Below are 27,157 nucleotides of genomic sequence, written 5' to 3'. Positions count from 1 at the left end.
AATACTATGTAAATTTTGTCCCCACAGAGGATAAAAATAATCATTCGGCAGAGGGTAGGACTTGTAAACCAGAAGGGGCGGATCCCCACCGGTAAATCGCACCCTGCCTATAACCATCTACAAATGGCAGAACTGCTATAAAAGCAACAATAGGAAGCAGTGAGATTGAATTAGATGGAAGCGTCACTATAAACCAGTGAAATACAGCAGTTCTTTAAACAGCAAGTCCAACTTTAACACCCAAGAGACGTGCTGTGAAACCAAAACCGAGCTTTTGTAGATGTACTTTGAACTCCCAAAAAGGGAAGCAAGTCAAAAGAGACATAAATTCTTTACTTCCCCTCGTCTATATTTCAGAAGAAGCACCAAGAGAGTAAAATGTCAAAACAAGGTTTATAAAAAGGTGATCTTTATTTAAACCCAGGCTACAATGTCACAGGATGTACAGAAGAACACAGTAACGGGGAATAACCAATATGAAAATGCAACTTTCAATTTCATTTCACCAAAGGCAAAGAGGAAGCAGGTCTTCAACTTTCTGAAATAATGTCAAATTTTACCCCAAAGTACTGTGTTTGGAAAACTACGCACAGCTTTACAACGAGTCACAAAAATTCCAAGACTTACTAAAATGTTATTGTATTGTAATTGAAGACAGGAGCGGGAACAAAACATTTGTAGGAAAAAATAATAATAATAAAAAGGTCCTAAAGCCTTTCCATAAAAATTCCCCAAACATCACAGTTACATGTGTTCATAAGAAAGATTACAGGGGCTGTCCTGGACGAGCTCCACATGATTCTGCCAGAGCCATCTAGAAAACGCATCAAGAGCAGAGCAGAGCGCCGGCTCTCAGCCGAACATGTCCTCACGGTCAGCGTTGTAGATCTCGCCCTCCTGCAGCGAGGCGAAGTTTAAGAAGTGCGATGGCCGATGGACTTCATGATAGAACTCTTTGGGGTTGGCCAACTGCAGGTCGTACTTCATGTTGGGATCGTGGCGCACACCTGGAGCATAACAGGCAAATACAATCGTGTGAATCCACCAATTCATCAACCTGACAGCTGATGGTAAAAGCTTTTGAGCCGTGAAGCAGGTTTGTGGTAAAAATCAATTAAACTGACGCGGGGACAGAGTGGAAAATCAAAGAATGAACTGATTTGTCACAAATTAAATTGAACATTGAGGGCCTGTTGATGTGGCCTGGATTTACACTAAAGGCAGCTTCACCTAAAGCTAAATAAAAGTGAAGAGGAAGGCTACTGACCCATGAAGTTGTAATTCCAGGAGACTTGGCCAGGCACCATGAAGAAGCCCAGGAAGCGATCAGAGAGCAGCATCTGCACTCTTTCATAATGGGATGGCAGGTAACCTTTCGGGTTGTTGCCCTTGTCTGTGTTCTGGCGACCCCATTCGTACCCACTGGGTGTCAGCTTGTAAGCTGTGAGTGTGCACGAGCCTGGCGTGAAGCTGAAAACAAAAACACGTTTCGGTAAGAGACAACTCTACTCTTACACAGTCATGTGCAACAAGCTGCTTTTTGTATCAGGACAAACTTTTTAAAAATCTTTTCAGTTTACACACAGAGGTTTTCGGTTTCCTTGGATCGTACCTGTCGGCCTCTTAAGTCATTACACCACAAAAATACAGCTACATATCATACCGCAGAATACAAGAGAGCATCTTGAACTTAAACTCACCTGCAAGTGATGATGATGGTCTTTTCTCCGTCCCAAGAAGGGTTATCTGCCATGACCTTGGCGTGCGTCGTGACATCCTGCGGGGACAGCTGCGGTGACTCGTTGGGCTGCGTGTGGATCCAGCCGAGGGGCTCCATTTCCTGTTCAAGGAAAGAAAATAAATACAAAAGGTGCACTTGAGATCTCCAGGAAATCAGCTGAGTGACATTTGTCATATTTGAGCAATAATGAGCCGGAGAGGTCTCTGAGCATGTCGTACTTTGAGATATTCGTGGCCAGGCAGCTGGTTTGGCAGGTGGACCGTCTGATGCGTTCCCCACTGAGGCACCATGACGATACAACGGATCTCCTTCACCTGGGGGTTGTCTGGTGGGCTGGTGCCGTACAGGTAACCTGCAATCTGGAATTTCAGGACAAGGTCAGTAATTCTCCTTGTTATTTTGCAAAGACTTGACAAAGGACATTATGCAGCAGTGGGTCTTTGACCACTGGGTCAGCGGTGTAGTACAACAGATACGTGCCTGTGCTCGCAGATCTGAGATGCAGATGAACTTCTTGAGGACATTTTTGGGCAGGATGTAGGTGTAACCTGTCTCCTTGATGTCGTCAGACGACACGTAGATGTGGTTGGTTCGGAGATGGAGGTTGGCGGCAGATATGGCCCTGAGAAAGGAGAAGGAGAATTATAGCCAATGGAAAATAACAAAATCACGACTGATTCAAAACTAACACTAAACGCCACACTTTTACTCATCCCAGAGTGCGGAAATGCTTCAAAACAAAGCGTGACGTTTAAACTAAGTGTGAACACACCTGACTCTCCACTCAGTCTTAGAAGAGAAGGTCTGGGTCTCGTAGTTTGAGGTTGTGGAGGTGATGATCTCGTCGCCGTGCTTGTTGACGGTGCGGGTCTGTGTGGCGGTGAGCTGCGACTGTTCTTTGGTCTGCTTCTCAATCTCTGCAATTTGCTGACGCTGCTGTGACGGAGCAGAGATCTCCATACCCAGGATGATGTCACGGATCTCAGACTGGGTCAGCGAAGCCACATTCACACTGAAAGGAGATAAATGCTATTAATGCAAAATGTAAGTCTAGACTTCTCTGGCTCTGCAGAGCTGAAGAAGATCCATTTCCTTAAAAAGAGTAATCCTGATGTACTGAAAACAACCGCCTAAATTAACCTGAAACAATTCTTACTTGTTCTTTTTGCCATAATCAGCCAGAATGAGATCCTTGAGTTGCACCTCCACCTTGATCCATTCCTCATCAGTGAGCGTGGGCCAAATGTGATGGGGCTCGGTGATGGTCGTTTTATCGGGTTTCAGGATCACTTTGGCGCGGTCGTTATTGACATGGAGCGCTCTCAGGATCAGAATGAGTCGGGAGAAGGCCTAGAGGTAGAGCAGACAACCATACACTCCAGTTACATAAAGGAATGAGCTGCCATCACCAAAACAATGAGCATTTGGTTGGGATTAACCTCAAAGAAAAGTTTGTCTTGTAATCATTATTTGCACAAAGTAAACAAAAGAAAAAAGAAGATTCCTTTTCCATGATGCCGATCATCTCAGTTTGACCAATTTAATCCTGATCTGTCTCTTAGTTGGCAGTGAAACTCACTGTGTAAGATGAGATGGTCTTCAGCCAATCATCATAAAGGTTGAACAGCACCATCTGTGGCTCCGTAGCCTTCAGGATCAGATCTCCAAACTTCTCCACCTTCAGACAGGCCTGGAAGGGCAGCTGCAACTCTGAGCCCTTGATCACAATGTTGGGGAAGTCGAGCAAGTGGACCTGATAGAGAGAGAGGAAGAAAAAAAAAAAAGGTGTGGTTCACAAAATTCACACCATTGCTTCAATTATCATAGCAGTTCCAAACATAAAAGAGTCTCACCTCCAGAGGGTCCAGCATGCCCTTCCTGGTTACAATGATCTGTTTTGGCTGCTCCTCCACAGGAAGCGAGCGAATCAGGGCGGCGACTTCTTCAGCGGTTTTCCATTTGGCCAGCTAATGAGATGAAGAAAAAGATCCAGTTGAATTAGTTTCCTAAAAATAAACACGGCAAATTATGGGCAAGTCCCGTGAAAGGGTTAATAAGGGTGTTCCTGTTCAGAATCAAACGGAGATCTAATCGCATGCCGATTCATCAGCCAAGTTGTAGAATTTAAAGTTTATTCAAATCTTTTCAAAAAGAGAGAGAGAAAGAAATCTGAATTTTGCATCAATTTGATAGAAAAATAACTTTCTATTATTGAAAAGAAGAAGAAATTTCAGGGTAAAAACAATCCCAATGATTGAAGTTTTTTTTAAACTGTGTGGTTATCATCACTGCACCTGTCCCAGACGTTTCTGTCCTGCCCACACAGATGTGTGAATGATCTTGAGGAAAAGCTGTCCAGTCCTGGGGTTGAAGATGAAAATGGCTCCATTGATGGGTTTTGTTGTCAAGTTACCCTCAAAGGTCTGTTGGAAGAGATTAAGAATATATGCAACTGAATTCAACGTATTACATATGTATATTTTCTACATTTCTGTGCAAATATAACATATTTAGAACATTAAAACCCTCCTTTTCTCAACAATTCTCACCTTGTGGATAGTGACTCTGTACACATTTGTGTCATCCACAAACCAGATGATTTGATTGGAGAAGAGTTCACCATAGTTCTGTGAGGACAGGTAGGGCTCAGTGGGCTCAGAGGAGTACAGCTGCAGACCTTTACGGATGCGCTCCCTGAGCACATACAAGGCAGGGTTGGCCTTCATGATCTTGGCCATGGCCTGCTGGATCAGAGGCTTGCTCCCAGGGAACCAGTTACCGTAAGCACTAGAGGAGAGAAAACCAACACTCTTAATAAGTCTTCAAGAAACTGTTAGTACTGCGAATTATTACTTTCTTCCAATTTTCAAAAGGTGAATGTAACAGCTGAACAGTAAAAATCAATTTGTTTTTTAGTGACAACGCTAAATTAATTAAATTACATGAGGACTAAAATGTTAGCCTGTCTTCAAACAAGCTAATCCATAAGAATATACTACACAAAGGCAAGAATTTGTAAATTCGACAATCAGCACCTGTGGAGGTTGTAAGCCAGGTCGATAGCAATGAGCACTCCGGTGGGGGAGGGGTAGATACTCATGTTGTCTGTGGTGTAGTCCAGGAACTTGGCTCTGGCATAACGCTCAATGTCATGAGAGTCGTAATCACCCCAGCGGAGCTGAATGTCAATCCAGTACTTTTGTGTGGTGGTGCTGTCCATCACGTCCCTGTGGGAAGACGACATTTTAGTTCAGGCAAAAAGAAACCGGCTTTAAGGTGCATTTCATCACAGCAAATGAAGCGAAGTTTCACAGATCACACTTTCAGCTTGTATGAGCACATTTAGTGATGTGAATATTGCGCCAAAAATCATACTTTGAGTCAGCCAGCAGAGACGGCCGTGAAACGTTCCACTTGTACGACGCAAAGAGGAGGATGTCTGCGCAGGACGAGTTCATCTTGTACGACTTCCTGGGATGGATGGTCTCCTTCTGCACCGTCTCAATCTCCAATGCATCCAGCTCCTGGTCAAACACCTGAACACCAAAAACAATATACATTTATTCACACTACGAGAAGAGAGTGAGGGACATTTATTTTTACTTTGAAGTACAAAAAAAAAACCTGTTGACCGACATGAGAAGTAGAGTAAACTAACAGAACCTACCTGACAGAGATCCATGACAATGCTCTCATGAATCTTCTGCCACAAGTGAGCCCTGAAGATCTGAATGAGGGAGATCTTCAGTGTGGGGATCTTGCCGTGCATGAAGATTCCTGTTAAGTCCAGCTGTACTTGGAAACCCACGTACACCTAGAAACAGAAAGCGAACAAATGCTGTAAACCGGTGCAGATTTTCTTCAACATTCCCGACACAAAAATGAACACGACCGCGTTGGACGTCGGCAGGTTTTTACTCACGTTGGCTCTGTTGATGGTGGGTGACCACCAAAGTGTGAAGCGACGGTTGGGGATTTGGTTGAGACCAGACCTCTGGGCGTTGGTCAGCTTCTTCCATTTCATAGACTCTTCAAAGCCACTGGCCTTTTCCCTAAAGCCCAGAAAGACAATTTGTGTTTTTCATGCATTCAAATCAAACAAAAACAAATGCGGTTTTTCTCCTCTTTGAGAGCAGCCTTAAAAGCAACTTCACTGTTCTTAGTGTTAAAGTGCTCTCACCAGAAGAGACCCTCCCATGTGGGGAAATAAGTGCCTTTGAAGAGGGTGTGCTCCAGGATACCCTCCACGCCACCCAGAGCCTGGATCATGTCTGTTCGGTAGTTGTTCAGGTTCCACAGCTTACCGTCGTGCCTCTGGTGAGTCCACCAGAACGGATTCTGCTTCAGCACCTGCACCCAAGTCAGAAAGATTAACACAATCAGTGAGTGCGTGTTGGTGTTCATTGTTACAGTTAAAAATATTTAAAACAATTCACATGAAGAAGCACATTTAAGTGAAAACAACAGGCGTTTACTGTCACTGGTCCCGATAAATTTAGACATGTTTTTAAACGTTCTTGGTTTAAGACATGTAAAATAATCAGAAGGCCCCCTAAATATCATTTATTAGCCGTCTGATAAACACATCAGGGGCATCTCCATCATACCTGATACTGCTTGAAGTCTGTCCTGACTCTCCAGCCTTTGTCATAAGCCAGTGTGTGTCTGTCCTTCTGGAAAAGTGTGTTGATCCGGGGGATTCCTCTGTCCCACGAGTCCTCCAAATCTTCCAAGGTAAGACGCCTGGAACAAAGAAAATGCATTTCAATTCAAAACGATATCTACCAAATCAGTAAAGAAGAGCATTTCCAAAGAATCAAAACACATCAGCACTGACGAGCCAATAAGCAGTGTACCTGTTCTGGGCAATAGCCTCCTGTCTCTTGAGGGCGTACTCGGCCCAGACTCTCTGAGAGTCGATGAACTCACTCTCCCACGGCTGAATATAACGATACAAGTTAGGAATGAGCTGGTCTTCTTCATGGCTCATTCCAGACCTGAAGTGTGTGATGCCCACATCTGTTTGCTTGGACCACCTGGTAAACAAAAGACAATTGAGTGGCTGATATGCCCAGGCGCCACACAAGAAAAACAAGTCACAAAGGTATTTACAAAAACAGGTTGAGCTGAATGGGAACTCACCGCAGGTCTGACTGTGGGATAAGCACGTGACCCATGGACAACATGCCGAGGCCACCCAACTCTTTGGGAGTGTAGAAGACCACAGGAGGGAAGCGGCTAGGCATTTTGGAGTTGAGGCCGATCTTGATACGCGTCTGAATCTTGTTCTCACATTTCACCAGCAGGTCCAGGAGCTCCTGTGTGTTGACCACAGCCTCGCGGAAGTACGTCATCAGTCCGATCAGAGCCGTGTTCCACTTGTTCACAATCTGGAAGTAAAAACAAGACACGGTGACTTTGTTATAAAGGTTTATTTTTCTTTTCACTTTTATCCACCTGCATGTCTCCAGGGGAGTTTATTTAACGAAAGATTCCTGCTAACCTTGGTGAAAGTGGTGGATCCGGAGGCCATCAGGATCTGACGCACTCTGTTGTGGAAACGCTGCATTGATTCATCATCCACACGCAGGAAACACTGGGCAGTCCTCTCCTTAGTTACCTAAACACAATGGGAAAACACAACAAGGTTACTTCAAAGCCACTTAAAAAAATTTATTAAAAAAAAAAAAAAAAAAAAAGCGTAATTTATTAGCAATTATTAGCAAATCTGCTTTTTATTTCTCACCTCATTCTGCAGGTTCCAGACTCCGTCCTTGTGAGTAAACTCTTCATAGCTGGTGCGGCACTTGGGAAGGATGCGACACTCGAAGCCACACATGTTGAAGAGCAGGTTGGGGTTGTCTTTGCTGTAGACTGAAACAAAGCTATTTTCCCACTGGACTGTGGTGACGGACCTGGGCAGACGGTTCTTGATGTCCCAAAATACTGCACGTCCACTGGGAATGAGACCAAATGTTTCACAAAGAATGAGATTCATTTCAACAAACTTCCGGCTGAAAATTCTAAAGATCTAAAGATAAACTCACAGGTTGACATCGTGTTTCATCAGTCTCATGCGAGCATCACGAGGCCAGCACTTCTTGTTGTTGTAACCCACTATGTTCTCATTGTTAGGGTCTGGATGCTCCGTCAGGTACCTCTGAATCAGGTCCCTGGCCTCGTCAGCAGAAAACCTAGAAGACCAATTATAAGAAAAAAAGTTGTCACTATTTCGATTTTTGATACGGTTTGGGTAAAACGATCAAAACCGCTTGGCTTTTCAATCCCACCTGAAGAAGATGTGTATGCGGTCAATGTAGCGACAGTACAGTCTGATTGGGTGGGCGCTCTCTGTGGCGGTGTCTTGGAAACTGAGGAAGTCATTGGGCATCTGAGGTGGGCCGGCCATCTCACTGGCACGGTGCAAGCCGAGCACCAGCAGGTCCATCACCAGGCCGTAATACTGGACAATGAATGAGGCAAACTGGAGCCCCCTGATGATGCCGTAAGAGTTGGTGTGGTTCATGTCCTATGTAAAGACAAGAGACGCGGCGGAGCTCAAATACCAGGAAAAGCATAACTGGCACATCGTAGGAAAAGTGTTTTTAAACAGGCGAGAGGCTTACCTTGTAGTTTATGACCACATTGTTCTTGGCTGTCATGTAGTCAGCAATGTTGTGGTCCACAATAAGACGCAGCAGCCTGTTAAGCAACGTCAGATCAATCTTCTCGTACATCTTCTCATAACGGGACTCCAGCATCACGTTGCACTCTCCTTCAGCAGTTTCCCACACATCCTGCAGGTTGTTGATGCCTTTGGAGAAAAAACAAACAAACAAATGGAACCATGTTGGAAGGAACAAGCTTTAGACATCTGAGAGCTGATGATGAAATGAGGCTAAATTTGTAGTTAAATACATATCAATACTGGGATATTCAACAGCATGATTAGATTTATTTAGCCTTATGATTGTGTCTCATCGTGTTTAAATCACTTGATATTATTTCCCAGGCACTTGATGCACAACTATTTTTGTTTCTTGTGAAACTTGGTCTCTTTTCCCAGACATCACTTGTAAGATTTAATCTTCTTTCCCTGGCACTAAAGGCATAAGACGTTTCCAATCAAACATGTCTGTATTTCATTGTTCATCCTGTTTTGTGCACTCCACAAGGCCTGATACACAGACATTTTTCCTTCTCCTGTGTTCAGGTATAATATGACATGCACTCAAACTAAGTCAGAGCTACTCTCTGACACAGGTGCCTGTGTTGAAGTCTTGCTCTTTCTTGTACCAGAACTATTCAATAAACCCAAGTTTTTCACTTTAACAGTGCTTGGATAATCATTTTTTCCAACCACAATACACCACCTCGTAACAGAGTCTGGGGCGGGCCTTACCTTGGCACCACTTGTAGACTAACAGCGGCGGTGGTTCGGTATCAGCAGGTTTGATCCAGGGTGGGAACAAGCGTCTCTTGTCTGCCTCGTACCACAAGTACTGGTCCAGGTAGGCGTCAGTGATTTTCTCCAGAGGTTCCACATCGTAGACTGGCACCAAGTGGCTGTACAAATCCATGAATTCGATACCAACCTGCAAAAGACCGTGTTCTGACACTTAAATAGTTGTAATATAGTGAATTGAGACTTGTGACTTAAAAAAAAAAACGAAATGTCTTTTTCTTTTTCAAATCCACTTTTTCCAAGAACAAACATCCCCGGATATAAAAAAATAAAATAAATCCCATAAAGCATCTGCTTTGAGCTTTTGAGCTGACCTCTTTGAATGCTCTCTGTGTGAGCAGGTGACGCTTGATCCTGGAAAGGGCCTCGTGGGGGTTGTCGTAGGCCTGTTCTATCAGGCCCAGCTCCTCCCTCTGGCTCTGGTTCAGACGAGACTTCACACTGGGGGGCACAATGTCAAAAATTTACAAAAACAAGTGTTTGGGCAGAAACATTCGCTGATGAATTTGGTCATGTTCCAAGCATGTTTACCTGTATGCCTCTTTGAGCCTCTCCAGTGCCAGGATCAGCAGCTTGGTGTCGTGTTTGTAGGACAGCGGGGGGAAGGGGATGGGCGAGAACCGCCGACTCTCCAGCCAGTGCACAGTGGTGGTGTAAATGGCCACAGCCTCTTCTGCTGTGATGTAGGGACCATCCTGGGAGCAGAAAAATAGGCATCTCAATAAACATGTTTCAAAGCGTGAGATTAAAGACTTTGGCTGTTTAGATGATGTGAAGCAACTGCACTTTTATATTTCCCTGCTTGTGTATTAAGTTGTTAAATATCTGAACAGTGAGGAGCAAACTGCTAATGCAGCCAGCAACTAGAAAACCACCGTTCATTTTTATATTCCTCCATTTCTTACGCACAGACAAGCAGACCAATGCAAGTGCGCCTTTGTGAGAGGAGTCCATAAACAAGCAGATAATAGTTCGTAATAAACAGAGCATTTATGTTAAGGTTAAATGACACAAAAGAACCAGAATTTAACAAAACCAGCTAATTAATTCACAAGCACAGACATTTAAAATAAAATAAATGTTCTTGTGTGTTACCTTCAGATAGTTGTGCTGTCTCTCCTGCTCAGCTTTCAGGTACAGACGGGTCAGTCTCCCCAAATTCTTCTTGCACACTGTCTTGTCCACAGTGGCTCCTCGTCGGATTCGCTCACGGTTGTAGTGAGCGGTGTTGGTCCACCAGTCAGCTTTGGCCTTCACATAACGCAGGATCATGTTCTCAATGGGAGTGGGGAGGCCTGGCACCTGAAAGGACATCGAAAGAAAAATTAAATAGTCAATTTCAGTCCAAAATTCATGAAAAATATTGTAGTTTAGCATTCATAGGGATCAGCACTTGTGCGAATCAATGACTATCACAGTAACCACTGACCTTCCATGGGATGTTTGCTTTCCAGCACCTCCAGGACTCACTGAGGTGCTGCAGGATGGTTCTGGCCTTGTTCTGTTTGATACCCTCGGGCATCATGTCCAAGATGTCATGCATCACTGCAGCACGCAACTCCAGGTCAAAGTGAGACTCCACGCGCTGTTTGGTCACAGTCTTGGCAACACCCTTGGAGTGACGTCCTGTTGTGGCAAATTGTACAAAGCTGCTGCTAAAACTGGCACACTTCCTCCCACAGACCATCTCCAAATGGGCACATCACATCTCTAGTTGCTTAAGCAGTTAATACAGATATTTGTACACATACCTTCAAACTGCCTGGCCAGCAGATTCCCCAGCCACCTCTCCAACAGCGGAGTGATGCCCCTCATGAAGAACAGCCACACTCTCCAGCCAGGGGCCCAGAATCCACAACCTGGACCCTTGCCCACTGGTCCCTGATTTAACAAACAGAAGGTAACGCAATACAAGTTTAGGGTTTTAAGTGCAGTTTTTGATAGAAAAATGTATTCCCTTTTGTGTCCAAGCAGTTCAAATGCATCATGCGTTTACTCACGGTGTTGAACCGGTAATAGATGAGATGCTTCAGGTCTTTGCACATCCTGATCTGTCTCATCAGCTTGTACTTGTAGCGGTACATGCCTGTCAGTTGGCCCACATGAGCAAAGATGTACTGCAGCCCATCAGACAACTATAAGGCAGGAAAACAGATACATAAATAAATCACCTTGTAAACAAGCGTAAAAATGATTTTCATTTAATGTTAAAATAGAGACAATAAGGACACTTCTTGAAGAACAGAAAAAGACCAACTTCAAGCCATGTTAAATGTATTTTCCCCCATTTGTTCTCTATGACTGAAGAAACTCCCCTTATAACTCAACACATGATGCTTGGATCTATGCTGTGGCTCAACTTGTTATAATTAAATGGGATTAATTGTGCAAAGTTGAATCAAACCAACCTGGAAAGCGTCAACATTTCCCAGTCTGTACTGCACATGGCTGTCCACCACCAGCTTGCTGAGACGCAGAACCTCTCTGCACAGGTGGAAGGCATTTCCAAATCTGGACTTCTTTCGCTCCTGGAGAACAAACAATAACAACAACTGGAGGTTAAAAAGGTTCAGATGGTAATGAGCACTTTTGTTCTTGCCTAAAACCTAATTTTCCTGGGACATGAATCAAAATCCAAGTTTATTAGCGAGTGGGTCTCCTCTGGAAATGGTACCTTTGTTGTCAGCGTCTTGACAGGCTTCAGGTTGAAGTTGTAGTCCAAATGTAGATAGTTGAGGTTCTTACGATGGATGAGCAGATTGAGCATGTTGTAACCCTGTCTGCATACCTGCAGGCCGACCTCCACCCAGTCCAGCTTTGTGGACTGAAAGAACTTTGTGGCTTTAAAAGAGCGGAACAGGTACCTGAAAGAAAACAAAGGCAAAAACTTGAAGGAAAAGAAAAAAAACTGACTTATGAGCAGATGCAGCTTTAAATAAAAAAGACAGGTAAAACAGAAAACCACATTCAATGATGCTCACCTCTTCTTCTGGGCTTTGGGTGGCCTGTGTTTGAGAGCATTGAGCACGTAGTACTTGAGCAGTTTCTGGTACGACACACGTACTTTCACTGGCTGTCCTGCAGGGCAATGCTCTCTGTACCTGTAGACCATTTTAAAAGCACACATTTGTTCTGTTTTTCTTAAAATGTAGATGTTCGACAACTGAAACCAATTAATAGCACATTTCCCACAAAGCTAACCCATCTGATTTAAGTTAAGTCAGTCAAGGAGAGCAAGTTCACTTTTGCTCCAACATGACAGTTTGCTCACCAGTTCTTGATCAGGGGGATATCGATGGCTCGCCTTGTCCGACCAGAGCGGAGGTTGAAGGGTCTCGGAGCCCAGAGCAGAGCGATGCCATTGGCTGTGTTGTCAGTGTAGAGGGGGGTCTCTTTGAGGAAGGGCTCCACATACTCGGGAAGCTCAAACTCTTCATCGTCATCAGGGAGAGGTTCCTGACTCTGAGTGGGGCAAGACGATAGAAAAACAACCTAAGAGCCTTTAACTTGTAAAGAGAGAAACTGTATTATTCGTCTAAATGTTCAACCATCATGTGATATCTGAATGGTAAGGGGTTATCTGCAGCTGCAGCCAGTAATGTATCAAAGGTAACCATTCATTTTATTATTCCTCTAGTTCTTACGCACAGGCAAGCAGACCAATGCAAGTGCGCCTTTGTAAGAGGATTTAACTCAACAAGTCACCTGGATCTTTTGTGAAGGTAATATTCATTTTTCTTAAACTGCCAAAGATAAAAGGCAGATAATCTGCAACACAAACCTTGACAGAATGTCTGTGAGAAATGGGGTTGATCAGCGGGTCAAAGTAGAACGCTGGTAGATCAGGATCCTCCGTCTTGATAAACACCACATTTGGTGTATGATACCTGCAGATTAGGAGTCACATGTCCCGTTTTACAGCCAATATAGCGAATGAACATAAGCAATTCAGTTGACCATTTCACTTCACATCTGTGTAGCATGGATTAATTGATGTTCCGTGTAATAAGCTCAGTTTTTAAGAATTTGGTTTTTACCAGGTGAGGTGCACATGATGCGGCAAGTTGTTGTACAAGTAGGGGAAGGCGATTTTGTACTCCGTCCTGATGGGCTGTCGGATGATGATTTTATTGATGTCATTGAACTCATTCCAGTCTTCATCCCTGCAGGAGAAACAGAGAGATCATCTATAGCACAAAACATTTAACATAAAAACAAAAACAATATGCATAAAAACAAGTTGAACAAATGCCTCTATAGTATTCGAGCCAAGTGACTCTCACAGTCTAGTATAAAAATATATCGTTCGATACAGATGGGAGGTACGTACTGCAGGTTGATGTCTCTGACCAGCGGCTCAAACTTAGGTCCTCCTGGGATGGCCATATTCAAGGCCTTGGAAGTGAAGAAGGCCTTCAGGTCAAACAGATAAAAGTAATTCATGTCAACCAGATCTGTCAGAAGCTGATTGGCCAGACGGTACAGTGTTGACATCATGGGCAGCGTGAACTGCCAGCGCCGGTAAGTTGTTCCGTTCACAAACCTAAAAAAAATTAAATAATCAAAGTTAAACATCAGCTAAATATGAAACATCTTTACGTCTTAAGAGTTTTAAGGGAGTTGTGAAGGCTCACTTGGCAGTATCTTTGAGTGGCTGATGTTCGTAGAACCACTCCGCAACTGAAGAATCTTCCTCAGAGTCGAGCTCCATCTGGATGGCCTCCAGGGGTTCCACGTCAAGGATGTTGTCAGCATAGTCAAGAGGCGGCTCCTCATCATCAAATGGTGGAAAACGCATCCTTTTGAAGTGTCGTCGATCACGCTTTTCACGACGCATCATGATCCACATGGTGCTGGGTTTAGATAAGAAATACCAATGATTTGACACTAAAGAAATACAGACATTGCATTTGACAATCATGTGAATAATCAAACGGATGCCACAAAACTAGAGCAAGGAAGTCCAAACTTTCTCTTACCCCCACTGGGCAATGTAGACTGGCTCGATGACCCAGGGGATTTCATTCACAAAGGAAATGGCTCCGGTGATGTGGTAGAGCACGGGCACATCTCGGATCTGTTCCCAGGGCATCGGCATGCTTTCCAGCAGCTTCAGCACTGCGTGGGGCATGTACTTGAGGGCACTATTCAAAAAGGGCAAAGACATGGGATGTAGTGAAGCTACAGTGATATTCCTGAATAACAATGAAATAAGAGGTGCATAAAGGCAACTAGTTTAAAACTTTGGCGGGTATTACATTATACCTGCACTACATACAAATATTCAGAAAAGCAGAACAATAAATTATATCAGGGTTTTGGATCAATATATCATGAACACAGAATTCAGTTTTACCCCAAGTAGACCCTCTTGTCATGGCGAAACTTTCTGTTGGTCATATCACCATGGTCCCTGATAATCTTGCGGACATGCTCAGGTGGCATGTCCTCCTTTTGGGCATCCACAAAGCCAAACTTTCTCTTCTCCGAGTAGCGTTTTGCCTGCAGCTGCTGCCATTTTCTTGCTGTGAGATTGGGTGACATTTCACATGAGTAAGTCTAATCCCATCCACCCATAAAATAACCCATCTCTTATCAGCAAGCCATGTGAATGCAAAAATCGAGTGACAACAAAAATACCTTTTTCTTGCAGTTTTTCCTCAGACATGTAGTCTGGGACAGGCGCAGGAGGAGGAACACCTGGGGGTACACCTGGTGGAACAACTGGTGGCATCCCCGGAGGGACACCTCTGTAGGGAAAGGTAGCTGCCATGGTGCCTCACTGATCAAAACAAACAAACCAAAATGAAATTACTCTACATCACGAAAACTTGACTGCATGTTATTCATACCTTAAGAAATAGGGATTCGAGTTAAAAAAAGACCTATTTTACTAAGAAGGAAAAAAAGACTTAACGAGAAACTTTAACATTTAATCCTTTATTCATTTTTTTACACCTATTGAGTCGAAATAACTCCTAAGCATTAACGCTTTTGACTATTTGTTATGTCAAAACTATATAAAATTAGGACAAAGTAAGTTCTTTGCGTAACTATAACCTCATGCTTGTTAATTCAGCTCAACATGGCTTCCCCAGCGGCAGAGTCAAAAACTTATACACCATCACACTTTGCATAAATCACCTGAAATTTGACGAAAACGTGCAATATTACGTCAGGTTTTTGTTAACAAATCGTCCCAATACAATGTACTCGTGTTATTTAACACACTAGTCGACGCACGGGAATGATAAAATATGTGCCAAGCGTGGGATATAAGCTAACCAAATGCTAACGTTAGCATAGCGGCTAACGGCTGCGCATTATTCATGAACAAAAACGAGTCTTCAACACCACACACCTTTCTACCTTCACTCCGAAGGCGTCTTCTTAACGCTGAACGCAGCCTTGAACCACTTCCAATCGACTACTACAACATTTCCTTCTTCTTCTTAAGGCCGTATTGTCTCTTTTCCGCGTCAATGTTGCGTTGAGCTGTTTTCACACAACTGCATAACCCACGACGCTAGCCGCACGATTAGCGCACTACCGTAGAATTCACAGTCAAGATTTACGCCAGATTTGAACGCTTCTTATCTTGAAATGGACGTGAATCTACGTAAATAAAAATGCGCATACGTTGAACAAGCGGTTTCTTGTGAATACCCGGATGATTATATTTCCGTCGCACTACTGCCCCCTGTAGTGTTGGAGTACGTTCTGCAGGGTTTAAATAACCAACATGGAGGACAAGCACAGGTGATGCCTCTTCCTCCCTTCATACAAGTTCATAAACGTATCAATGGCTCATCAAGTTCATCATTTTGACCATTTTGACGAATCGAATGTAAAATCGTCTTAGTGGGCCCTTGTGTATACTATGATGTGTAGCCAAGTGCTAGCCTTGTCAATTTCCTCTCATAATACTAGAAAAACACAGTAATGTTGTTCAGAGAAAAATGTTACAAGACCTCAAGAAAGAATGGAGAACCCTTACTCAAGACCGGTTGAAAAGATGAGGGATCGCTCAAGACTTTTGCACGGCACTGTATATTTGCCTTTTCTATTTAAAGAAAATTTGTCATGCCAATTTTTTTTTTCATCTAAACATGTACGACATTGTTGTTGTTGTAGAATGGCAGATTGCGCCTTTATTCTGAAAAAGCAAAGCGGAAAAGGCTGCTTTAAGGCACAGACACCAGCTGTGGTCACACATCTGCCTTGCTACTTGTTTGTGACTTTGTCTCACAGGTTTACAGCGTAATGGCGACAGGCGACGACGTGCGCGACAACGTGAAGGTACTTCAGAGCCGAATGTAGATCAGAAATAGCAGCTTCATGTTCATTTCGAAGTTTGCGGGAAAGTTTCCCCAATGCAACGCGGACATTATGTAACGCTTGTTAGTTCCGTTAAATGTTAACACAGATTTTCTAACTACTGTCTTTGAAGGTCTTGAAGTGTCTTCGTTGTACTTTCAAACCGCTGTGTTGAATACGTATTTGAAAACTGTTAAATCCGTGCCAGTTTTGAACTTCACCAAACATTTTCTTCCCAATTCATACTTGAACTAATCTGATACCCATATGTATGAATACATCTCGGGAAAATAAATGCTACGAGAGTAGATTAAATAAATCAAATGAGCAGATTATAATGTGCAGTGATGATGTAGCTGCAATATAATGAGACCTACAACAGCTAAGTGTTAAAGAAGTGTGTGTAAAGGTGTGTTATTCGTAATAAATTTGTAAACTTATATGTCACACACTCAGAAATACTATGGCAGTCGACTGGAGTCCTCTTGTGACTTACAAACAAGTGCTACCTCCTGCAGTTTGCCCTGCCGTCCGCCACCCAGAAGTGTCACAGATGCTCTGAGTCTGGTTCACCCCGAAGTAACCAAGAGGTACTGCTGGCAAACTGACTTTTAAAATCTAAATCTTAAAAACAATGACTGCAGGCTGTGTTAGTAGGTTTTTGTCTCTCTTTAAAAAGACATTGTCATCTTGCAGATGTCAGTTGAGCATCGCAGTTGATCAACAGACAACTTGGTCTCTGTGTTGACGAGGCGGATAATACTAGAGATTTATTGAGAAACGACACATTGTTTATGTTTTTTGTACACATGGAAATGATACGCCCGTTGCTGGCAGAAGATTTTCAGCATTTCCCACACTGAGTGTGCTGCATCCTGCAAATTTGATCCTCACCAACTATAAATCTATTCCAGGTTCTTTGGATGTGGTCTTCCGTTTCCATCGAAGCTCGATGGTTGTAGAGTCCTGGACCTCGGCAGTGGTTCTGGACGGGACTGCTATGCCTTCAGTAAACTTGTTGGGCCTACTGGACATGTGACTGGGATCGATATGACGGATGAGCTGGTAATCACACACAGCTGGGCGCATCACACTAGATCCCTGTACTTTTTTTACTACTAATTTCAACAATATTTCTTTAGATCACAGCGTCCCGTCAGTACATTGAGTATCATCAGCGCAAGTTTGGCTATGAAGAGCCCAACGTCACTTTTGTCAAGGGGTACATGGAGAAACTCATTGAGGCAGGCATACCAAGGGACTCGATGGATGTTGTGATGTAGGTTAAAATTATAGATGTTATTCTTCTGTCAGCTGGAAAAGACTTGACAAGTTATTAAGACAGGGCTTTTTCTCTCTAATCTCAGATCCAACTGTGTAATCTGTCTGTGCCCTGATAAAAAAAACGTGCTACAACAAGCTTACGACGTCCTAAAGGTATGTCCGAAAAGTCGCCACAACTTACTGCCAAGCAGTGTAAAAACTGCAGCGTGTTTAATTTCTCCCTGGTTGTACACAGGAAGGAGGCGAACTTTACTTCAGCGACATGTATGCCAGCTGTGTCATTCCCGATCACATGAAGCAGGATCCAGTCCTGTGGGGTAAAATGGCTCGTCGTTAGTGAACTAAAAGGGACGCATCTGTGTCACACGGTATTTTTTTTTTCTCTACAAACTCGCCTCTTTTTTTGGCTTAGGAGAGGGGATGAGTGGCTCTCTGTTTTGGAAAGATCTCATCTCCCTAGCTCAGGAGGTTGGTTTCAGCTCTCCGCACCTCGTTTCAGCGACTCACATCGAGGTCCACAGCAGTGAGCTCAAAGCAAAAGCAGGTAACAAAAGAATAAGTTTAGACAGCATAAGACAAAAAAAAAAACAGATTCTTCAACTGAGCTGAGCACTTTGCTTTCCAGGTGACATCAGATATGCTTCAGGCACTTACAGGCTCTTTAAGCTGCCCAAACGTCCAGCGATGTCAGGTGCGAATGTGACGTACAAAGGCACTGTGGCAGAGTTCCCTGATCAGCTGGACTTTGATTCCTCTAACAGTTTTAAGGTGTGAAGGCAAAGGCTAATACTGAATTGTTGCCTTATCAGACATTTCCTGACCTGTGGCTTGTCCGTCCAATAAATGTCAAAATAAGTCTTAATTTATCCAAGGTCAGGGTTTGTTGGTCTCCTTTGCAGAAAGACGTGGCAGTGGAGGTAAACGGAGAGATGGCAGCGATCCTCCAGAGTTCCCGGTTCTCCTCGGATTTCAAAATCCAGATGTTCGAGAAACACGATTCCAGCTCCGTGTCGGCACAGGTAGCTGATATTCCAGATGTACTGTGACTTTAATGCTGCAAATCTTAGAAAAGGTTAAGCTTTTTTTTTTACAACTATTTGAAGCAAATATCAGAAGTTTTGGGGGGGGGGGGGGTTTGGTTACAGATTGTTTGAGTGACAACTGTCTGGTTTATTTTCTCAGTGCTGCCACCTCGATCCGTTTCTGCTGGCTGACAAACGGGGGTCCTCTGTCAAACAATGCTCCAAAACGGGCAAATAAAGAGGCAGCTGCATGCAGAAGGAAGCGCTGGAAGAGAAATCAAATAAAATTCTAGATGATCTCAGATGAGTCGGAGCAAGTGGTGTCAGTGTAATACTAGATTTTATAGCTGATTATAACTGATTACCTGCCATTGGTTGTCAATTGTGTAGACTGTGGTCACTGATCAAAGATCACAGCCACAAGTGAATCAGACAGTTTCTGTTATTATATAGTGACAAGTCGCCACAAAATATCACAGCAGGGAGTTTCACAAGGAAAAATAATCCCTAAAAGTTCCTTCTCATGGAAGCACTTGAGCATAAATATGGACCTGTACAGATGTTTTGTAAATAAAAATGATTTGATTAACAAAACTGTATCGTGGTGTTTATGCATTTGGCAGTTTTATCCAAACTTTTTATACAAACAGGAAGTAGTACCTTTCATACAGGGGTGTCAGGATTTGAACCCAGGTCACCCACATGAAAGGTGGCAATCTAACCACTGGGATGATAACGTGTGATTTGATTTGATGATCTGATTAGAAAACGTATTTATACGATTGCTCTCTGTGCCGATCCAGCTAAGGTTATTAATAGATATGAAATAATGAGGGGACAAAAACTGCCACAGACCAATAATACATACAATATAATACACAAGCAGGGGGTTGAAACACCTGACAGATAAGTGAAATGAAATGTTTAAAGAATGCTACAAGCTGCTTTCTTTACTGCTTCGCCTTAATTTTTTATTCAGATTTCAGACACTGAAGTCAAGTCTGGATACATGAATCAGAGTTTTATGATAAAAATGTTAATGTTATGACAACAAATGAAGGCATTACAGAACACATGAAACAGAGGAGTCACTGACTTTCTGTATGTTTTTCACTGTTTGCTGCATGCAGTATTTTATAATTAATCAAACCATGCGGACTGATGTGTAAACGTTTTTACCGGCTATGATAATACCAGATGTCTTTTGAGTTTCAGATGAACGTAAACTAACCGGCACAGATGATTAACATCATATTCTTCCACCCAAATTTTGTTTGCCTGCAAGAAAACAAAAACGACAATAATACCAAAGGTGTACTTTACATATATATATATATATATATATATATATGTATTCACTATACTCTATATTTACCTCTTTATCTTTAAAGGCTACAGGGATGGAAATATGTTCAAGTCCATAACAGGAAAACAAAGTAAAAATCTTGGAAAGTAAGTAAAGATTTCATTTTCTAAGGGAAAACCAGAAAAAAAAAAATCAAAGAAAAAGAAAAGAATGTATATAAATACCACCCCCTACCCCGCAGGTACATTGTACTGGTTTTATCTCTGTAGATGTTTAATGCATCTTTATTAGGAATGTTTTCTTCTGTTCTTAGATCATTTTATGTCTGTTTTTAATCAAACAAATATTTATCTGGTTTAAGTGGTTTCTAAATATATTCTCTCCAGGCTCAAAGAGCGATTGAAACGTTTAATCTTTATGGTTTATTTGTGCCTTGACCTGCATCTTTTCAAAAATCCGTCCGCTAAAATGTGTTACCGGACTTGTTATTTCACCTGATAAAACTATACCACTAAATATAGTCAAACGTAATGTTTATGGAGGTTTGTGTTGGCGAGCTGTATTTGACGGCGACCCCTTTAAACTAGAAGTAAACACTGACTAGAAGTCCACTACACTCATTACAAAGAAATCTGATTATGCGGAGTGCCCAAAGGGCAAATTCAATAGAGCTTTATGCGCTGCTATGGTAACAGCACTGTTGAGTGAGAGCGGAGGTGAAGTCTGATTGGTTCTTCAGAGGCCCGAGGCAGTAAATGGAGCGATCCAATTTGGTGCTATGAGAGAAAGAGGTAGAGAAAAACAATCGAGAAAGGCGACGTACGCCATCGCTGAGAGGTTCTGCTTCTGGAAACATCTGGTTACATCTGCAGCCAGCTCAGGTCGTCGGCTCTGCACAGATCAGTAAGCGGGGAATAAACAATTAGATTCTTTGTATCACAACTCAGAATTCCGGCATAATCTCATGTATTTAACAGATTAAAGTGGTAGTCCAGTCAGTGTTGAAGATGCCACTCACTGAGCCAGGGCCTTAGTTAAGATCTTGCCCTTTGCCATCAGCTCTGCGACCTGAGCCACAGCGGGATCAAACATCAAGCTGGCCGCAGCTACTACCTCCTCATCCCTGTCAGCAACAAAAACACAAAGTTAACGTCGATAGCAGGAATCCATCTTCGGCTGAATGAAGAATCCCTGCCAGGCTGCTCACTTGATGTAGAACGCCAGAAATTTCCTCTCTTCCACTTTGCCTTTGAATAGGATTTCTGTGTATCCCTCCCCATATCCTGAAAAGAGGAGGAGACAGTGGGAAGTGAGATTCGGTACGAGCAGACGCAAACGTAGACATTAACATTAAAAACTCGACCTGTGTATCTGATACTCTTTCCAAGCAGAGCAGTCCAGAAGAAAGGAACAGACTCGATTGTGGTCGGTTTCTTCAGCATGTTCAGAGCTGCTACTCTTCCTGGTAGAGAAGAAGAAGAAAAAATAGTGATGACGTTAAAGCTGGGTATCACGGCAGTTTCACCCATAAATTGAAATATGTGTGCAGAATGAAAGAAATCGAGAGACCGGAGGTATTTTTGAACCCTTGTGTCTCTCACCATGAGCTTGCGACATTTGCCAGTGGCCGATGTTGATCTGCTGGTCACCACGAAAGGTCAGAGGGAAGGAGGTAACATCTCCTGCACTGAAAATGTCAGCTACATTGGTCCTCATGAACTGTTAGAATAGATGAGGGAACATGTGGCACAAAGTACTCAAACACCTTAGCTGCGCAGTTTATATAATGTGCAATAATTATGTCAGCTTGAAAAATATATATATAAAAAAAAAAAAGCTGGATGCCTGAATCTAAGCTGTGAGGTCATGTTTTGTGCTTCAGTGTGAGTTTGGTTTTAAGCCTCACGCGTGTTCGATAGCGTTACCTTGTCAACAATCACGGCTTTCTTTGAATCCACTGCGACCTCACTTCCTGCTAAAAAGTCGGAATTGGGAATTACACCTGAAAAAAAAAAAAAACATATCGGAAGCGTTTGATTTTCGCAGCACACCTCGAAGAAGCTCTGAGTTACTTTGTTCAGAGAAAGGTCTTTGGGAATAACTTTGCGAGCCCCTGAGCTACCAACCACAGCGCTTGATTAAACAGTTACTATCTTTCGTGTTAAAAATGTGGTTGTTTTTTTTTTTTTTAAATCTTCAAGGCATTGTGTTACTGTTACACATTTTTTCATATTCGGGAACAGAATAGATACCCGTCATATATCAAACAATATTTCACTGAAATCTCTGTTGGATTTGAGGATCAAAAAGATTTTTTTTTAATCCATCCTTTTCTCTATTGGCAGAGCATTACAGGCTTCTCATGTCCCGAATGACTGTTCAGAGTTCATTGTTTTGTTTAACTGTGTAAGTGTCATAAATCACAATCAAGAAGTGTCTGAATGAGCCTTGCAGGCTTCCCTCTCCAAAGAGGTCATAACTATCTTTGTTTACAATACTGGCATTTTAGCACAATAGAGTTAATCAATCATATAAATTAATCAAACACTTTGCAGTAGAAGACTATTACCAACTCCGGCAATCACCACATCAGCTTCCAGGATTGTGCCACTCTTCAGGACCAACTCCTTCACCTGGAAAAAAAAGGAGAGAGAATAAGTTTAGTCATTTATAACATGATGTATCTCAGAATAGCAGCAGTAATGAGTAATGAGCTGACGTTTTGATGGATATTATGACATTTTACCGATATCACGGAACAGAATTTAGCAGCTTCTGTTTCAGGGTGCTGCTAATGTCCATACCGTCTCACGGAGAGACTCGCATATCGTTATTGTTATGAGTGACAACTTTCTCCACTTTTGCGATGACGAGCCAAAATATCCAGCCGTCACCAGCAGAATAGAGGCTGAGTTACCTTTCCGTTCTCTCCTCTGATCTCGGTCACTTGGTCGTTCATGTGGAACTTCACATTTTTTTCTTCCAGCATCTAAAATGAAGAAGCAGTGTTTCAATCATGTTATTTACGAGAGGATGATAAAAAAATAAGAAATAAAAAAAACTGCCTCACTGTTCCTTACTTGCATAATCATCTTGCCAATCTCCGGTCCCAGAGACTTCTCATATGGGTACCGAGTATTGCCAACCAAAGCAACACTGGCAGCTTTGTCTGACAGGTACGATGCCACCTCCATACCTAATTTTAGATTAAAAACACAGGAGTGATGTGCAGAGTTAACGTGTTTTAACAAAGCAAAACACACTGATCTTGAGCTGTTGTACATCTTATTGAGCAGTGAGAGTTTGCCATGACGATAAAGACGAACAGTGATGACCTATGAAGGACGCTCCAATGACGACGGCTTTCTGTCCAAGGGAGGAGGTGTGAATCTCTTGAGCATCTTCATGGCTCTGCAGCAGCTGCACTCCCTTCAAGTCTGAGCCAGGACAGCTGAGCGGCCGCGCTCTGCGAAAGAAGGACTCCTTTAACGGCTGCACTTCATGGAACCATCGCAACAAAACAGTCACGCATCTTTTCAATCAGTTCAAAACCTGCTGCGGGTTTGCCTTTGTTTCTAAATGTCTTGAAGGGAAAGAACAGGGTGGCGGGTCTCACCTGCAGCCTGTCGAGATGAGGAGCTGGTCATAACACTGCGAAGCGCCATTGCTCATCTTCACCACCTTGTCGGCTGGGTTCACGGACACCACCTGCACCGCAACACACACACATACACACACACCATGAGCACTCGCAGCAAAATGTAGAAAGGATCTCAAACACCTCGCTCAGCTTCCCAATGTTGCTTCTCACCTCCTTCCGAGTCCACACTTCTATCCCATATTGTTGATAGAAGTCAGCTGTCCGGAGGAGAATGCTGCTGCTATCCACATGCATAACCTGAAAGGGGAAATACCATTTCATAAACAGAAAATAAACTGCCAAAGCTACTCCTTTACAGGACAAGACACAAACACCAACTGTATTACTTACCTTACTCAGTTTCGTCTTGTCAAACGGAGGCAGGCTGTCTTTGGTTATGATGATGATGCGTCCCTGGTAGCAGTTTTGTCGAAGCGTCTCAGCACAAACCAGCGAGGCAGGGCCTAAAAAAAGTGTTTACGGTGTGAAACTGTCTGAATTTAATCTCCATCTTGGTCACAAGTTTACTGATGTACTTCTTTAATGACGTGCAAGCTGTATATTTGAAGGAGACGCATTTTTGTGCTTGAGAAAAAATACGATAGTGGTGTCTGAAACGACGTAACTCAAGTCTGTCACCTTGTCTGGCACCGCCTAGGTCTGAAAATTAAAAATGTTCAGATTTGCAGGGCAGCGTTACATCACGGGACCAGATGAGAGTAGAAAAATCCAGCCTCCCCATCATACCCGCATTCAGCTTCAAGTTGAAAGCCGAACCCACAGTGACAAATACAAACTATAAAACACAGCAGAGATAAGAAATCATTCTTAACCCAAACCCACAGTGGAAAGCACAATGAAGCCCTGTGTTTATGGAGTCAGAATGTGACTTACCACATGATTTTAACTCAGCTAATATTCGCAGGCCAACTGTTACGTTATCAGTGTCATTATTTCAGTATCACTACCTAATGCATGAATCAGAAGAAGCCCCAACCCTGAAACCGGCAGCTATGTACAGAGTTATAAAGATAAGGTTAATAAGGGAGCTTTCATACTGTAACTGTGCGATTTTTTCTTTTCTTATATAAAACGTCACAGACTGCCAGATAAAATGGCTCTGGAGAGTGAACGGTTCTTCTCCACGTCTTGATCTTACCTCCTCCTACAAGCAGAATAGTATGTTTGATGTCTGGCTGAATCGTGCACATCTCCTTCACTCGCCTGGTCAGCGCCAGAGACTGAGGGGACAAATGGCTTTTGTTTTTAGTTTTTTAAAGAATAGATTAAAGAAACCGTTGATTGTTTTCAGTGCCTATGACTTTTGTCGCTTACCTTCTTGCTGATGGAAACATAAACCTTGCCATCCTCAACCGTTACCTGATAAATAAAGCCAGATCATTTGACTGAAACCTTTACAACAGCTTTTTTTTGGCAAGCTGAAATCCAGTTCTTGAGAAAACAATTTGTATAACATGGAGATATACGAGGCTACTACTTTTAACAACTACATATGAAAAAAAAATGGAACTTATTTTCAAATCAGCTTAACTTTTGTATCAGGAGGATGGATTTGATGTGACATGTTGTTTTTAAATTGTGCTTTACCTTATAACTGGGCAGAGAGTCCAGACCCGGATACTCCTCAATATCTCCAGTTCTCACATTGAAGCAGGCACCATGAAAGGGACATCTCACCCTCTGGCCAACCAGTGCTCCTGGAAAGTCATTATTTCAGATCTGGACTTGTTGTGCACATGCAAAGAGAAACTATCTGAAAGTAAACCAGGGCTTTACCTTTAACCAGAGGAGCGTTGTAATGAGAGCACTTGCTTCCGACAGCGCTGTACTGACCCTGGGTACGGACCAACAACACCTTCTGATCCCCCACGGTGACTTCTCTCATTCTTTGTAAGCAAAAAAAACAAGTGCAAAAAGGGAGAGAGGTGGTGAAGCTTTGTGTGACCGATGGCAGTACCTAAATAAAAAAAATAAAAAAAAGAGAACGCGAGCTGCTACTCACTGTCCATCTTGGAGATCAGCCTCCTGACAAACCAGTTCTGTCACCTCCTCCGGCTTTTCACTTTCACCTGGATTATTCATTCCTGCAAATAAGCAAACAGGCGGATTATCAGACCAATTGCAGGTAATAATGGGTGGTTCTAATATACACATACAGAGCGATATAGAAGTACTTAGTTAAAGATTAACAGCATTGATCGTTGCCTCTTTTATCCTTTATGTTCACCGTAAAAACAGAAAAAACACAGAAAAAGTACTGTGGCGTATTGGGGAATGGATAGACTTGGTTCCCGTGATGCTTTGCAGATTGTTGTCTAATAATTGCCTTTATTCTCCTTTTCTAAAATGCTATGACTTGGTGGTAGATCAGCACAGCGATCGCAATTGTTCTGTTCTTGTGACTTTCAGTTAGATAGCTGCTCCTTTTTTGACATTGTGAGGATAGCACCACAAGCAAGAGTCATTCATTTCCATGGCTATTTTATGCCAATAAAAGAGCACTTCTCCTCAGACAGCACTTGCTGTCTTGCCACTCTCAACCTGAGCTCGCCACACTGTCATTCAGTTATGTGACACATTTATCCGCTGTTGAGTCCGTTCATTCATTCAGTTAAATCCATTTAAGTTGTATGTATGCTAGAAAAGAAGGGATTAAATAAAACCAACAACACATTCCTAAAATGACAGATAGGTAGAAGTTATTTACATGTATGAAGATGCATCAAACATAAAAAAAACTACACGAACACGAAGCTCCGTGATGCTGCGCTCACCTGTGCCTTCCTTCACCTGTCAGCAGTCAGAAACACAACATCCGCTCCTACAACTCCCCGTGTGACACCCGGGCCAATCCCACGTGCTCCCCGCGAGCACCTCCCACTACCCACAGTAACCGAGGAGGGACAAAACAAACAAAAAAAGGCTATCGCGATCCACCAAAGCGACAGGATGGGGTCGACGGAAGATGACTGAACAGCAGTCAGAGAAGTCGATGGTTACTAACACCAAAATACCAGCAGGCAGTGGATTTTCACCTGAAGTGGAACATTTCAGCCTCTTTCGTAATGTGACAAAACTATTCGACTGAAAACAGCAACGGATAGAGTTCAGCGTTAAACGGTTTCTGACGGCTGCCAAATTACAGCCGCGAGATAATAATTCTAGATAACTGATAACTGTAACCCAGCTATCTAAAAATTATCCAAAACACGGGATTATATGCGCACTATAATACTTAAAGACTGTGGTTGTGAAACCGTGTAATTCCTGGTAGATTCAGCTCATTTTCAGCTACTTAATACTCAGTTTAGTAGCATTTCACTTTTTTTCTCGCTTCATAGAAATACGTAACTGTTTCTTC

General features: G+C 42.8%; 3 protein-coding genes across 5 annotated transcripts; 1 reads left to right on the top strand and 2 right to left on the bottom strand.

The window, feature by feature from the left end:
- Positions 1–392: 392 nt before the first annotated feature.
- Positions 393–15,765, bottom strand: prpf8 (pre-mRNA processing factor 8). 2 transcript variants are annotated; one of them, XM_072392529.1, is made up of 43 exons: positions 15,568–15,765; positions 14,847–14,988; positions 14,563–14,731; positions 14,186–14,350; positions 13,841–14,059; positions 13,537–13,749; positions 13,244–13,369; positions 12,988–13,093; positions 12,478–12,668; positions 12,188–12,307; positions 11,881–12,070; positions 11,615–11,734; positions 11,207–11,341; positions 10,958–11,087; positions 10,636–10,832; positions 10,302–10,508; positions 9,738–9,901; positions 9,521–9,647; positions 9,144–9,336; positions 8,368–8,555; positions 8,032–8,270; positions 7,789–7,935; positions 7,488–7,698; positions 7,245–7,361; positions 6,884–7,131; positions 6,598–6,777; positions 6,349–6,484; positions 5,922–6,091; positions 5,664–5,793; positions 5,409–5,555; positions 5,117–5,277; positions 4,777–4,968; positions 4,291–4,528; positions 4,036–4,164; positions 3,595–3,708; positions 3,321–3,494; positions 2,898–3,091; positions 2,514–2,753; positions 2,222–2,363; positions 1,960–2,100; positions 1,701–1,840; positions 1,268–1,470; positions 393–1,007 (listed from the first exon to the last, which is right to left on the bottom strand). In XM_072392529.1, exons 2-43 carry the CDS (start codon positions 14,977–14,979, stop codon positions 853–855), a joined length of 7,041 nt encoding a protein of 2,346 aa, XP_072248630.1. In that variant the 5' UTR covers positions 14,980–14,988; positions 15,568–15,765; the 3' UTR covers positions 393–852. The 2 variants fall into 2 exon arrangements, with proteins under 2 accessions (XP_072248630.1, XP_072248629.1); XM_072392528.1 differs by having other exon boundaries at positions 15,576–15,765.
- A 624-nt stretch (positions 15,766–16,389) lies between these two features.
- Positions 16,390–19,385, top strand: LOC140314365 (arsenite methyltransferase). Its single transcript, XM_072392530.1, has 10 exons — positions 16,390–16,505; positions 16,980–17,113; positions 17,438–17,588; positions 17,666–17,802; positions 17,891–17,960; positions 18,043–18,124; positions 18,220–18,351; positions 18,433–18,575; positions 18,707–18,826; positions 18,990–19,385. Exons 1-10 carry the CDS (start codon positions 16,470–16,472, stop codon positions 19,065–19,067), a joined length of 1,083 nt encoding a protein of 360 aa, XP_072248631.1. The 5' UTR covers positions 16,390–16,469; the 3' UTR covers positions 19,068–19,385.
- Positions 19,386–19,812: 427 nt separating this feature from the next.
- Positions 19,813–26,653, bottom strand: aifm4 (apoptosis inducing factor mitochondria associated 4). Of its 2 annotated transcripts, XM_072392527.1 has the most exons (20): positions 26,571–26,653; positions 25,799–25,880; positions 25,573–25,682; positions 25,384–25,493; positions 25,111–25,155; positions 24,935–25,016; positions 24,127–24,239; positions 23,947–24,033; positions 23,752–23,843; positions 23,471–23,601; positions 23,216–23,331; positions 23,053–23,124; positions 22,705–22,768; positions 22,061–22,137; positions 21,737–21,854; positions 21,499–21,597; positions 21,343–21,418; positions 21,154–21,258; positions 20,959–21,026; positions 19,813–20,107 (listed from the first exon to the last, which is right to left on the bottom strand). In XM_072392527.1, the coding sequence occupies exons 2-19, from the start codon at positions 25,876–25,878 to the stop codon at positions 20,996–20,998; spliced, it is 1,608 nt and encodes a 535-aa protein (XP_072248628.1). In that variant the 5' UTR covers positions 25,879–25,880; positions 26,571–26,653; the 3' UTR covers positions 19,813–20,107; positions 20,959–20,995. The 2 variants fall into 2 exon arrangements, with proteins under 2 accessions (XP_072248628.1, XP_072248627.1); XM_072392526.1 differs by lacking the exon at positions 19,813–20,107 and having other exon boundaries at positions 20,620–21,026.
- Positions 26,654–27,157: the final 504 nt, after the last annotated feature.

The sequence above is a fragment of the Leuresthes tenuis genome, unplaced genomic scaffold (genome assembly GCF_036924035.1).
Source record: "Leuresthes tenuis unplaced genomic scaffold, fLeuTen1.0.hap1 SCAF_9, whole genome shotgun sequence".
Taxonomy (NCBI): Eukaryota; Metazoa; Chordata; class Actinopteri; order Atheriniformes; family Atherinopsidae; genus Leuresthes; species Leuresthes tenuis.
Note: the sequence above shows the minus strand (reverse complement) of the source record. Positions and strands in the feature narration are given on the sequence as shown.

Coding starts and splice junctions, on each gene's coding strand:
- prpf8 (XM_072392529.1), bottom strand. CDS start 14,979: ATGGCAGCTACCTTTCCCTACAGAGGTGTCCCTCCGGGGATGCCACCA. Junction 9,902..10,301: donor GACAGCACAACTATCTGAAG/GTAACACACAAG, acceptor TTCTGCTCCCAG/GATGGTCCCTACATCACAGC. Junction 4,165..4,290: donor ACAGAGTCACTATCCACAAG/GTGAGAATTGTT, acceptor CTCTTCCAACAG/ACCTTTGAGGGTAACTTGAC.
- LOC140314365 (XM_072392530.1), top strand. CDS start 16,470: ATGGCGACAGGCGACGACGTGCGCGACAACGTGAAG. Junction 17,961..18,042: donor AAGCTTACGACGTCCTAAAG/GTATGTCCGAAA, acceptor GGTTGTACACAG/GAAGGAGGCGAACTTTACTT. Junction 18,576..18,706: donor ATTCCTCTAACAGTTTTAAG/GTGTGAAGGCAA, acceptor TCTCCTTTGCAG/AAAGACGTGGCAGTGGAGGT.
- aifm4 (XM_072392527.1), bottom strand. CDS start 25,878: ATGAATAATCCAGGTGAAAGTGAAAAGCCGGAGGAGGTGACAGAACTG. Junction 23,844..23,946: donor AAGTGTGGACTCGGAAGGAG/GTGAGAAGCAAC, acceptor GTTGCGGTGCAG/GTGGTGTCCGTGAACCCAGC. Junction 21,419..21,498: donor AAAGAGTATCAGATACACAG/GTCGAGTTTTTA, acceptor TCCTCTTTTCAG/GATATGGGGAGGGATACACA.